At 43.1% G+C, this 13169-nt stretch overlaps 1 protein-coding gene across 1 annotated transcript; it reads right to left on the reverse strand.

The window, feature by feature from the left end:
- Positions 1-336: 336 nt before the first annotated feature.
- On the reverse strand, positions 337-2055 carry LOC122122027 (sperm motility kinase 2B-like). The gene has a single exon (XM_042696196.1). The coding sequence runs from the start codon at positions 2053-2055 to the stop codon at positions 337-339; it is 1719 nt and encodes a 572-aa protein (XP_042552130.1).
- Positions 2056-13169: the final 11114 nt, after the last annotated feature.

Here is a 13169-nt window from a genome sequence, read left to right on the forward strand (position 1 = left end):
GGATGAAGAATACAGAGAGGACAGCACTTCCAAGCAACCACAGACAGTTTGATCTTAATTGTTTCCTTATGTTGAAGATGTTTTGTCATTGGAAGACTTTCACTTTTCTTTCTAAAAAAATCAGTTTTAAGTGTTTACAGGTAGTATAATTTGTACTATCAAGAGCAGTCTTCTAATGGGGTTAGCAGTGTCCAGAGATACAAGCTCATTTTCTCTTGCATGCCCCTGTTCTTACAAACTCTCTGGCTGGGGTTGTTCTGCTGTACCCAGATGGGTGGGCAAGAAGCTTCCTGTGTCAGTGACAGGGCTTCTGCCTTTCAATGGCTTTGCTGTCTTTCAGGGCTCTTCACTGCCATCTCTGGAACTGCTCTGTTCCTGGGTCCACAGACAGCAGCACAATCTGCAAAAAGCAGTAAATATTCTGCTAACCACACCCTTCTTGCTCCGCTTTCTTCTGGAGCTAGAGTCTCTGCTATCATTCTGAGGCTGCTCAAAGGGAAGGACATCGTCCTCTGATGTGTTGTCTCTGTTCCCAAAGCAAGAGCACCCAGAGTTCTTTGCTGAGCATGCTGGAAGCACTAAAACTTTCTCTGCAGCCTCTTCTGGCAGTTCCTTACTACCATACCAAGCATATCTCCTAGATTCCATTCCAGGCTCATTGCAGCCCTGACTCTTGATAATGCTGCAGACTCTGCTCTCATCCTGGAGCTGTGCAGAGCTGGGCAGGGCTTCTGCTTTTGCTTTACAACTTCCTGTCTCCTCCTGGCTCTTTGGGAGGCAGCAGCAGTGAAGGGCAGACACTGAGTCATACAGGGAGCTGATGCTGGGACTGGAGCTACTCTGCATCAAGCAGAGGGGAATGGCAGGCAGGGAGACACTTCTGTGTCTCTTCTGCTTCTCATGGCAGGTCTGCATAAACTCAGATAGTAATGGCAGACAATGAAGCAGAGCAGGTAAACTTGCACTCCTCTTTAGAGGGAAGGTGGAAAGGTTTGTGGGAGTTGGATATGGTCCAACACCAGAGTGCACTGATTTAACAGGGAGAGGGCTGACACTCCCTTGCTTTAGGCCATCTTTTATGAAACAATAGGTAGCCATCACTTCATCATAAGCTCTCTGCATTACTGATTCGCAGATCTGAGATTCAGTGTATCCCATGGCACACATAGCTGTGACAATTGTTGTGTCTAACTTGTCAGGCAGTGGCTCTTCTGGATACAGGGAGCCTTCTTCAACTCGATCAAACCATGGGTGCACCATGATTTGTTCTATATCCGGCCTCTGCTGCGGGTCTACAGTTAGGAGCTTCAAAAGGATGCTAAGTCCTTTTGCAGTCAGGTGAAATGGGATAGTGTACCTGCCCTGTACAATTTGTGTACTAAGCTGTTTGAAAGTGGTCATTTTAAAGGGGGGTTTTCCTGTAACCATGAAAAACAAGATAGTGCCCAGGCCCCAGAGATCCACCTTGAAACCATCATATTCTTGCTGCAGATACATTTCAGGGGCACGGAATATGAAGGCACCACACTTTTCTGTGAGCAACTGCCCCGGGGCGATCCTGACACTCAGCCCCAAGTCGCCAACCTTGGCATTACTGTGTTCATCCAGGAGGATGTTGTCAGGCTTTAGATCGCGGTGTGCGATCCTGTTCTTGTGTAAGTAAACTACAGCACTGACTATCTGCTTCAGAAACCTCCTGGCTTCATCCTCAAAAAGGCGGCGGTGTAAGTCTATGAGCCACACCAGGAGGTTTCCTCTGGTGGCCATTTCCAGCACCAGGTGTATGTATTTCTCTCCCTCAATCACTTGGTACATTCTGATCACATGGGGGTGATGGAGAGTTTTTAAAATGTCCACCTCATTTTCCACCAGGCTCAGGCGCCCTTCTTTCTCCAGCATTTTCACTGCCACCTCCCTGTCTGTGAGACGGTGGTAGGCCTTCACCACCACACCATAGCAGCCAGCTCCAATGATCTCATCAGCATCATATAGGTTGGAAAAGTTCTTCTCCAACACAACAGAGAATGACATGTATTCAAATATGTCTGATTCCATCTTCAAAAGGATGGTAGGGAGTCAGTCTTAACTAACATGGTTAAATAAATACGGTGGATAATAAATAATAAAAACTTAGTTCAATAAATAAGGCAGGGAGCAAATTTTAAGAAGTTAATGGAACCAATTTAGTGGGTAGCAAATCTTAACAAAAATTAGCTCAATTTAAACCACAGAATAATGGAAATCACCAAACCCACACAACACAAAACCTCCTTTCCCCCCAACCCCCAAATGAAAGCATCAACCTAGCTCTCATTTGGTCTGGCAGGTCATCCAAAGGAGAGTGCTCAGCATTGGAACTGACAAAAAGTAGAGCAACTGCCTTCTATAACCCCTACAAGGACCTCAGAATGGCATGTGAGGTCAGTGAGCAAATGGACCAATCACAGCTGGGGCTAGTGACACCAGGAAGGAATGGACCAATCACAGCCAGGACCAGTGTTATTAGGCAGAAATAGACCAATCACAGCTAGACATGGACCCCTTAAAGGTCTAACTTTTAGGCCTAGAGGACTGTTGTCAAGGACTTGAGTTGGCTTGAGTTGGACTACTATGGCTGTCATCATGGCAGTTTCAGGAACTGCAAGAACAGTGGCCACACCACTCCCTCCTCTAGGGCCACGGGATCCTAAGACCTGCTCCCACAAGGACACTGTCCCTGTGTTCCAGGCACAAGGACACTAGTCTTGTGTGTAGGCCCTGGGACTTGCTCCAACAGTCTGTGAAACCATTGTGGATTACATTTAAGTCCTTTGCCACACCCGGGATGTGGCAAAGAAGCTACTAAAGTGGCATCCAGTTTAAAAAAACACCCTGACTCTTCAAGTTTGGTGCCATACTATTATATTTTTATTTATTTTCCATATATATTTTTATTGTAAAAATACTCTACATGAGTAGGGTAATGAGTACATTTCCTATTGAGTATTTTTACCTCATCCTCCATTTTTCCCCTACCATCCCTTCCCTCCCCACCTCCCCAACTCCTCCCTCCCCACCCCACCTCCCTGAAATTGTAAAGTTCATTTTCAACATAGTGGCTTGTACATCTCACTATTATATTTTTAAACAACTCAAAATCTTTGGTATACAACTTAAGGAAATGATTTATTTAAAATGAAAAGGCCATAAGAAAAGATGAAATCACAAGACAAACCCTGAGAATAAAAGAAACTTCAAACCTGCAACTGAGGCATAGGAGGGACTGCTAAGGATACAATGTGACAAATATGGCCAAGAAAGATTAAACCATGGAGGGAGAGGGGGAGTCAGGAAGTGAAGCCAGGTACAGGCTGCTTTTCTCTTCCTTCTGTGGATTTACAACATTCGCATGTTCATTTCTTTCCTTTCATGCAGGATTCCCTGCACTGGGATCATTGGGTCACAGGGCCTCTCTCCATTGTCTCCCACTTCACTTGGTGGTGGAAATAGGAGCAATTTCTGGTCAAAATCTACTGCTGCTAAGAGTTACCAGTAGTTACTACCATCGATGAGGTAAAAAAAATCATCAACATTTCCCATTAGGTCCTCATCATTATTTTGTAATTCAGAGTCAGTGGGTTGATATGTTCAAATTGATGAAGGGTAAGGGTTAGTGAAAGACTTGGCCAATAATTTACCTGGAACCTCATTTTATTCTGGAATTTAGCCTCTGACCTACTGCAGTCCTAAAGCTAGGAAATTCTGCAGAAAGCTAAGGGCAAACAGTCCTTGGAAAACTGCAGATGTTGCTTGCCTAAGGTAAGCCAAAGGTCGAATTGTCTGAGATTCCAGACAGCCCCCACCTGGGAGTGGTGACCAATATCTAACCAGAAAGTCCTGCAGTTCTGCAGGTACTCCCTTGTACCACCCTTGTGACTTGAACCAATAATCTTAAAGCGCATCAACCCCTTGATCTGACCAATAACCCTTTCTAGATTCCTTCCCACCATTGGACACACAAATCATGTTTTAGGAATGTTTTATGATTTTCTCACGGTGTGTGTTGATTTGTCAAGGAATGATATGATGAGTGCAAAGACCCAGCTTTCCCCAAAGAGTGTATAAAACTGCTGCAAACCCTAGGTTGGGGGCCTCTCAGCATTGCCAGTTGGTTTCTGTGTGCACAGAGGACCAAGCTAGCTCACAATAAATACCTCACTGCTGATTACATCGATCTTGGTCTATGGTGATCTTTTTGAGGTGCCGAACTCGAGCATTTTCCTAGGAGAGTGAGTTCAAGAGCTAGATCTGCAGAGCAAGAGAGATCTAGTTAGAAGCTAGATGCTCTCATTTTGAAACCTAGTACTTCTCTTTAAAAATCTGTAACTAGGGGCTAGGAATGGGGCTTTGTGGTAGAGTTCTTGTCTAGCAAACATGAAGCCCTGGGTTCAGTTCTGCAGTACCACATAAACAGAAAGTGCCAGAAGTGGCACGGTGGCTCAAGTGGTAAGAGTGGGAGCAGTAAACTAGAGAAGCTAAGGGAAAGTGCGCAGGGCCTGAGTTTGAGCCCCATGATTGCACTGTCTGTCTCTTCGTCTCGATAGATAGATAGATAGATAGATAGATAGATAGATAGATAGATAGATAGATAGATAGATAGATAGATAGATAGATTTGTTAGTAATGAGTTGTCATTTATATTCGTGGTTTCATGACACCAAATATTTACTCATCATAACCTTGTTATTGCTTGTATTTCAATCTTGGTGTGTGTGTTTGCACCTGCACATGCATGCAGGGGCTTGAAGTTATAGATCTGTGCTCTTGTTTGGCTTTCTTTTTCCTTTGTCTTCTTTCTCTCATTTTGCTCTTCTTTCTTTTGGTTCTGATTCTAGGCCTTCCTTGAAATCATGGCTTAGTTCCAGTCCCTGAGCCTTTTTACCCAAGGTCAGCTCTACTCTGGCTTTTTTTTCCCCTTTCTTTTTGTGGTTAATTGGAGAGAAGAGTCTCATGTATTTCCCTGCCCAAATTGGCTTTGAATTGTGATCTTCAGATCTCAGCCTTCTGCCTTTCTAGAATAACAGGCATGAGCCCCAACCAATACCTAGCTTTATTTGGGTTTCTTGGTTTCCACTAGTGCTCTATCACTTGAAACACAGCTTGGCATTTTGCTGCTCCTTGGAGATAAGACCTCATTAATTTCTCTGGCCTAGATTTTAGTATTGAAAATTTTCTGTCCTTACTGTCTGTTGACATCCTTGGTTTCTGAGGTGAAATTCTTCATAATCTCATTGAAGAAGTCCTGTGTGATGAATTGTGTGTGTGTGATTTTGGAGGTTCTCTGATCGTTTAATTATATCTTTTTTGGGGGGAGGTCCGGTTGTGGGGCCTGAACTCTGGGCCTGGGCTCTTCAGCTCAAGGTGAGCACTCTATCACTTGAGCCACAGCACCACTTCTGGCTTTTTTTTCTTTTTGCTTATGTTGTGCTGGGGAATGGAACCCAGGGCCTCAGGCATGCAAGGCAAGTGCTCTACCACTGAGCCACCTTCCCCGCCCCTAATTATAATATCTTAAGTGATCTCAGATTATCTTACTTGAAGTCTGTTTGGTTGCTAAATGCTTGAATATATAGGTTCATGCTTTAAATCAAAATTGGAATTTTTTTGGTCCTTATTCCTTCCTATTTTTGCTGGCATAGGTCTGGAACTCAGGGCCTTGGCTCTGTGCATGAGTCTCTCTGTGCTTAAATGATAGTGCTGTACCACTTGAGCCAAAGCTCAAAATGAATCTATGAACAGAAAATGGGCAAAGCAGTTTTGACTGAGTAATGAGATAAGACCTTGGGGGTGTGACCTGCTTGGGACATGAGATGACTGGGAGAAGCAAAGGTATGCAATCATGACTACAACATGAGATGGCTTTTGAAACATGTATTCTAAAATCTAACAAACTTGCTCCAACAGTGTTGCCTAAGCCACCTTAGAGTTGCTTCATCAATACATCCAAACCACGACCAGCCACAACCAGCCAATTTAGCATCAGTTCATCAACTTATGCACTTGTGATTCCTTTGCTATGGATCAGGCATGGAGTGTGCAGACTCAAGAGTGGAGTTAGCAGACCCTAGGTGGCTGCTTCTGAGCATGCCCTGTGGTTTGTTGATAACTGGCTTGCACTTACACCCAAGGCAAGTTCCTTGGATGTGAGCTGTGAACCTGGAAAAATGACTGAGGCAAGGAATTGAGGAAGAACAGACTAAGTCTGATCATGGGAGTCAGGAATCTTCCATGTAGGCACAGCACCTAGGCCCTTAGTCCAAGCCTCAGAATTGACACACATACAAAAAAAAAAATGATACAATAGGTAGGGGTGGTGAGAATCGTGAAATGGGCGACATCAACCAAGAGATGCTGCACCCATGAACTGCTCTGATGGATGGCATCATCTCCGTACAACTACCAAGGAATATATAGAGAGAGAGATAGATATAAATATTATAATAGTGAAAACTTAAAAACCAGGAAAAAGGGGCACAGTCACTCCTGGTTCCTGATCAGAGTAGATTATGATTTTAGGGGGTGTCCCTAAATTTCTGGACTTGATGATCACCCACTTTGAAAGAATAACCTTGTGTCTTTGGGGGTTTGGGTTTTTAATGCAGGACATGCAGTACACAGAAAGGCTCCACCAGAAGTAACTAGGCACCACCTTCTGTTCTGCTGCTCTGTTCACCTGCTGCCAGCACCAAAGCACTGGGGAAAAGGAGGCCCAGCCAGCCGAGTGGGGCCCAGGGAACTGACCTAAAATCTAAGATCATGTTTGTGAGACAGGGCCATTAGCTTACCCCTATAATTGCAGCTACTTGGGAGGCTGAGATTTGAAGATTGCAGTTCAAAGCCAGCCTGGGCAGGAAATCCAAGACACTAATCTCAAACTAACCACCAGAAAACCAAAAGTGGTGCTGTGGCTCATAGTGGCAGAACACAAGACTTGATCAAAAGAGCTCTGGAAGAGTACCTATGGCCTGAGTTCAAGCCCCTGGGCTGACAAGAAAAAAATCATGTTTGTGGAACCCTTTACACCCACTCAAGTTCAAGGTCCCAGTTGATGATTGGGTGTGTCCAGTTTTACAGGGCTTGAGCAGGTAGAAGAATTACTATATGGTTCTATTTTTTTGTTAGTCCTGGAGCTTGAACCCAGGGTCTAGGCACTGTCCCTGAGCCTTTCTGTGTTTAAGGCTAGCATTCTACCACTTGAGATACAGTGTCACATCCTGCTTTTGCTGTTTATGTGGTACTAAGGAGCAAAACCCAGGGCTTCATGCATGCTAGGCAAGCACTCTACCACTAAGCCACATACCGAGCCCTGAATAATTAGTATAATAATAAATATATTTATAACAATTATACTTATTATATTTCATTTAATATTATAGCATATATATTTTATATTATGTATTATATAACACATTTATATTTATTTGTATATTACTTATATTTTACATAATATGTATGTTATAGAATAACATCAATACATTTTATAAAAAATACATCATTGTACTTATAGCATTAATATAGTAATTATAATTATAATATTATTATTATTATAATTATGCTGAAAGAAAAACTGGGGTGTCTCCGAAGGACAGGAGGGCCACTGAGAATTGAGAGGGGCCCGTTGGGCACCTGTGCTTCCTTCCCATGGGTGACCATCACCACTTGTGTTGATGTTTGTGTGCATGTGTATGTGTTTGTCAGTGACAGTACTAGGGCTTGAACTCAAGGCCGTGCCCATTGTCACTGGTTGCTCAAGACTGGTGCTTTATTACTTGAGCTATAGCTTCACTTCTAGTGTTTTCCAGTGGTTATTTGGAGATAAGATCTCATGGGCTTTCCTGCCAGGAACCACCACTCTCAGACTACAGCCTCTTGAGTCACTAGGATTACAGGTGTCAGCCATCAGTGCCTAGCCTGTTTGTTTTATGCTGGTACTTGGGCTTGAACTTAAGAGCCAGGGCTTTGAGTTTGTTGAACTTGTTTGCTCAAAACTAGCACTTTGCCCCTTGAGTCACATCTCTACTTCAAGGTAAGTGTCTCACAGATATTCTTTCCCAGGATGGCTTTGAACCAGCTTGGTCAAACCTCAACCTCATAACTAGCTAGGAATACAAGTATGAGCCACTGACACCCATTTTGTATATTTCTTAAATCAAATCATATCACTCTTACTCCCAACCTTCAAAACTTCTGTTTCAGAATATAAGCCAAAGTCTCCACCATAGCCTAAGGAGCCTCATCTTGGCTAGTGGTTCTCAAACACATCTAAAGGGCTTGTTTGAAGCAGGAACCACTGGGCCTGAGCCTCTAACTCAACAGGCCTGGGCTGGACCTGCTAATGTTTATTTATAGAAAGTTCCTGGATGACATCACTGCTGCTGGGTGGAGACCACACTTATAACTCTTTGCTCTGCACAAGCTGCCCACTGCCTGTCCTACAGCAAGCATCTCCTCTACTCCCCAGCCTGGCTGTGATTCAGCCACACTGGTCTACTGCCTCTAAGACAGGCCTCACACTTTGAGCTCATGACCCTGGCTGATTATAGGGCTTGGATGTCTTGCCTTGATCTCTCCTATGTTACTTTACCACATGAGGCTTTTCTAAATTCATACTTCACTGCAAATTGCTAAGATTCCTCCCTGGTACATCCCTCAATCTATTTTTTCCATCATATATTTAAACAGATATGTATATGTATACATTCTCTACCCTCCCCCACCCTCACACACTAAAGCATAGACCTTCAAAACAAAGCTTTTCTTTTTCTACTTGCTACATCCGCAGGGTCAAGAACCTAATAAACTCAATAGATATGAGTGAGCCAGGCACTGGTGGCTCCTACCTAGAATACCTATTCAGCAAATTGAGATCTAGAATCACTGTTTTTCCATTTATTTCCCATTTTGATTGAAATTTAACCATTAAAGGAACTTTTAAAAAGAACCAAGACTTCCTTTTTCTCGAGGTTTCCTTCACTCCCTTTCACCTAGTCTATCTCAACCTGTGTCCCCTGGGGGCTTTGGCATCCCAGAAAATCCATAGGTCCCCCAACCCTGGTTAAATTCAGATAAGCCAGCATTGCCTTTAGTTATGTGGTGGGCAGAGCAGAAAGCATCTACCGTGTGGGCCACCCAACACCTCTCATCTACACCGGTGCCACCTCCACACTCCTTGCCACATGAGCAGCGTTGTGTCACCATCACTTGCACTAGCCTAGCCACGGGCTTCCATAATCATCAGGACAGATGTCTTGAAAGCTATTTCACCTGCACAAGGTGACATTTCCCAAGACCAGATATATTGCTGATCTGGGAAATCACTGGCATTAGAGCAAGCCATGGCTGCTGCAACTGCACTGCAAGATGCTTCTATCTGGAGAGGAAGCTGAAGCCCTACCTTCCTAGACACAATGGAGATGCTGGAAGAGGCCCTGCTTGTCCCTGGATAAGTCCATAAACAATTCCCACAGCCCTCACCTGTCAGAAATGAATAGAAAAAGGGTGCAGAATTGTTCAAGGCATTTTCCTTCTTCACAGAAGGGAGCACTATCATCCTGCCCCCCAGAGCGAGGCAGCACACCAGGTAGGGGAATCTGCTTGGTTTTCATCCCAACCCAGGAATGATACTGTCCCTTCTCCTGCTGCTAAGGAGTCAGGGTCACATCTTTATAAATAATCAGTTACCAGGATGATGGGGTTTAGAAGGAAGATAGAATGCATTCTAACCATCAGTAGAACACCCCTAGTCAGAAGGCAGTGTACTTTGGGAGGCCATTGCTCAAAAACAACTGTCATCACCTGCTAATGAAACTGTAACTCCACTGCACCTCACATTCTTCTTATAACAACAAAAGAAGAAGAAAAAAAAAGAGTGTTTTGGACTTTCTTGCCAGGACTGGCTTCAAACTACAATCCTCAGATTTCAGCCTCTTGAGTGGTGCCAGACTTTTCCATGAGACAATTTTCTCAAATTAACCAAGAAAGAAGCAAAAAGAAATAGAGAAAAGTTCAGAACTTGATCTGGGTCTCAACTGGATGATCCTGAACAGCACCCACAACCTGATTTCAAGCCTATGACCAGCAAATAATAATAACAAAAATAGCAACAACAACAAGAATAATGTGAATGAAAAGAGTAGAAGAACCCATTAAGAATAGTAATGTTGAGTGAGCCAGGCATTTTTTGATGGCTGACATGTGTAATCCCAGTTAGGAGAATGAAATCTCAGGATGGTGGTTAAAATCCTACCTAGGCAGAAAATTCCATGAGGCTCTGATCTCCAACTAACCAGCAAAAAAGCCAGAAGTAGAGCTGTGGCTCAAGTGGTAAAGCAACAGCCTTGAGCAAAAAAGCAAAATAACAGTGACCAGGCCCAGATACATAGGGCTAGGAAAACTAATAATTAATTAAATACAAATATATAAACAAAAAATCAGAGTGGACTACTATAAAGCCATAGTAATCAAAACAGCTTGGTATTGGCATAAGAACAGACCTCAGGACCAATGGAATAGAATTGGAAACCCAGAAATGAACCTACAGACCTATAGCCATCTAATCTTCGATAAAGGAGCTAAAACAATAGAATGGAAGAAAGACAACCTCTTCAGTAAATGGTGCTGGCAAAATTGGTTAACTACATGTAGAAAACTTAAGCTAGATCCTTATATATCACCCTGCACCAGAATCAACTCCAAATGGATCAAAGACCTTGAACTCAAAGCAGACACTCTGAAAACATTACAGGATGGAATAGGAGAAACCCTAGGTCTCCTTGGCTCAGGCCGAAATTTTCTGAATAGAGACCCGGAAACACAACAAATCAAAGAAAGGTTGGACAAATGGGATTGCATAAAGTTGCAGAGCTTCTGCAGGGCAAATGACATAGTTAGCAAGATCAATAGAAAGCCCACGGATTGGGAGAAGATCTTTACTAGCCATACAACAGACAAGGGTCTCATATCTAAAATATACTTGGAACTCAAAAAATTAAACCCCCCAACAACAAATCCTCAAAGAAACAACTGCCCAATAAATAAGTGGGCGAAAGACTTAAAGAGAAACTTCTCTGAAGAAGAAAGAAGGATGGCCAATAGACACATGAAGAAATGTTCAACATCCCTAGCCATAAAAGAAATGCAAATCAAAACAACACTGAGATATCACCTCACTCCAGTTAGAATGGCAAAAATCAAGAACTCTAACAACAACAGATGCTGGAGGGGATGTGGACAGAAAGGAACCTTACTTCATTGTTGGTGGGAATGTAAACTTGTTCAACCACTTTGGAAAGCAGTATGGAGGTTCCTCAAAAGACTTCACATAGAGCTCCCCTATGACCCAGCAATCCCACTTTTGGGCATTTACCCTAATGTTTACAAACAAGACCACACTAAAGCTACCAGCACAACTATGTTTATTGCAGCATTATTTACCATAGCTAAGATATGGAACCAACCCAGATGCCCCTCAGTAGATGAATGGATCAAGAAAATGTGGTATATATACACAATGGAATTCTATGCCTCCATCAGAAAGAATGACATTTCCCCATTTGTTAGGAAATGGAAAAACTTGGAAAAAATTATATTAAGTGAAGTAAGCCAGGCCCAAAGAAACGTAGGTCCCATGGTTTCCCTTATTTGTAATATCTAGTATATGTATGAGTCAAGCGGAAAAGGTCAGGTAATGTGATGTCAGGAAAATGAACCCTTAGATGTGTATTTTAATGTTTTTTTTCTTTCATGCATGTGTTTCTAACACATTTATAAGATTATCTCTTTGTTGCTTTGTATGTCCCTCCCCCACAGTATAACCCCTGCTTTCACTATATTTGATGTCAGTATAACTTGTGGAGGAGATGGGGAAAAACCAGTTGTTTAAGGATACAGGTGGACCTGTTGCAACAATGAGAAGTACAAGTTGTCATGTCCAAAACGAGCTTTACAACGTTGGTGCGGAGGGGGGGGGGGGGCGGGGGAAGAGGGGGAAGGGGGGAAGGAGAAGGATTGGGATTGGGGGGGAGGGGGGAGGCTGGGAAGGGATGTGAAGGGTAAACAAAGGAGGAGGCTGCAATGCTTGGTAAGAAATGTACGCATTATCCTGCCCATGTAACTGTAACTCCTCTGTACAGTATGTTCACAAATAAAATTAAATTAAATTTAAAAAAAAAAATCAGAGTGGAAGAAGAGCACAGAGAGCCAATTACAGATTTTAAAATGAGCAGAGAATTGGTGGCTCACATCTGTAGCTCAGGCTACACAAAAGACAGAACTTGAATATCTTGGTTCCAAGGCAACCCAGGCAGCAAAGTCCATTGGAATTTGTGAGTGTGTAGCAGTCCTGGGTCTTGAACTCAGGGCTTGAAATAGAAGTATTTTTCTTAAAGGTAGCACTCCACCACTTCCTCTCTTTTGGGGGTTAAATGGAGATGAGTCTCATGGACTTACCTGCCTGGGCTTTCAACCCCAATCCTCAGATTTCAGGTGCTGATATAGTACCTCTCAGCTTCTTAGTTTCTATGAGATTCTTATCTTCTATGAACTGCCAAAAAGTAAAAGAAGCCAGAAGTTGAGCTGTGTGGTTCAAGCCATAGAGACTGCTTGCTTTGAGGGAAAACAACAAAAACCCTCATGCACAGTTGCCCTGTCCTGGTTTCAAACCCAGGAAGAGTGACCAGGCCCTGTGTTCAAGTGCTATGACCAGCAGCAGCAGCAACAACAACAAAAGAATGACTCAGGAACAGGGATTAGGCCCTGAATTCAAAACCTAGAAACAGCATCAAAAATAAAAGAAAAACAAATTCAAGAGACTGTGGCTAGGCACCTGAGTTCAAGCTCTAGGACCAGCAACAACAACAACAAAAATGGTCCAAAAGCCAGAAGTTGAGCTGTGGCTCAAGCCTTGGCGTTTGCTAGCCTTGAGTAGAACAAAAGGAAAAAATATTCTGGGAGTGTGCTCATACCAACATGTGCAATCTAGGACTAGGCACAGTACACACACAAACACACACACACACAATAAAAGGAACAATAAAATGAAAAGAAGGCAAAAGAAGAGAGAAGCCAATGAAAGGTTTTTAAGTAGTGGCTCATGCCTGTAATCCTAGCTACTGAGGAAGCTGAAATCTTAG

Source organism: Dipodomys spectabilis, unplaced genomic scaffold (genome assembly GCF_019054845.1).
Source record: "Dipodomys spectabilis isolate Male_0828 unplaced genomic scaffold, ASM1905484v1 ptg000201l, whole genome shotgun sequence".
NCBI classification, from domain to species: Eukaryota; Metazoa; Chordata; class Mammalia; order Rodentia; family Heteromyidae; genus Dipodomys; species Dipodomys spectabilis.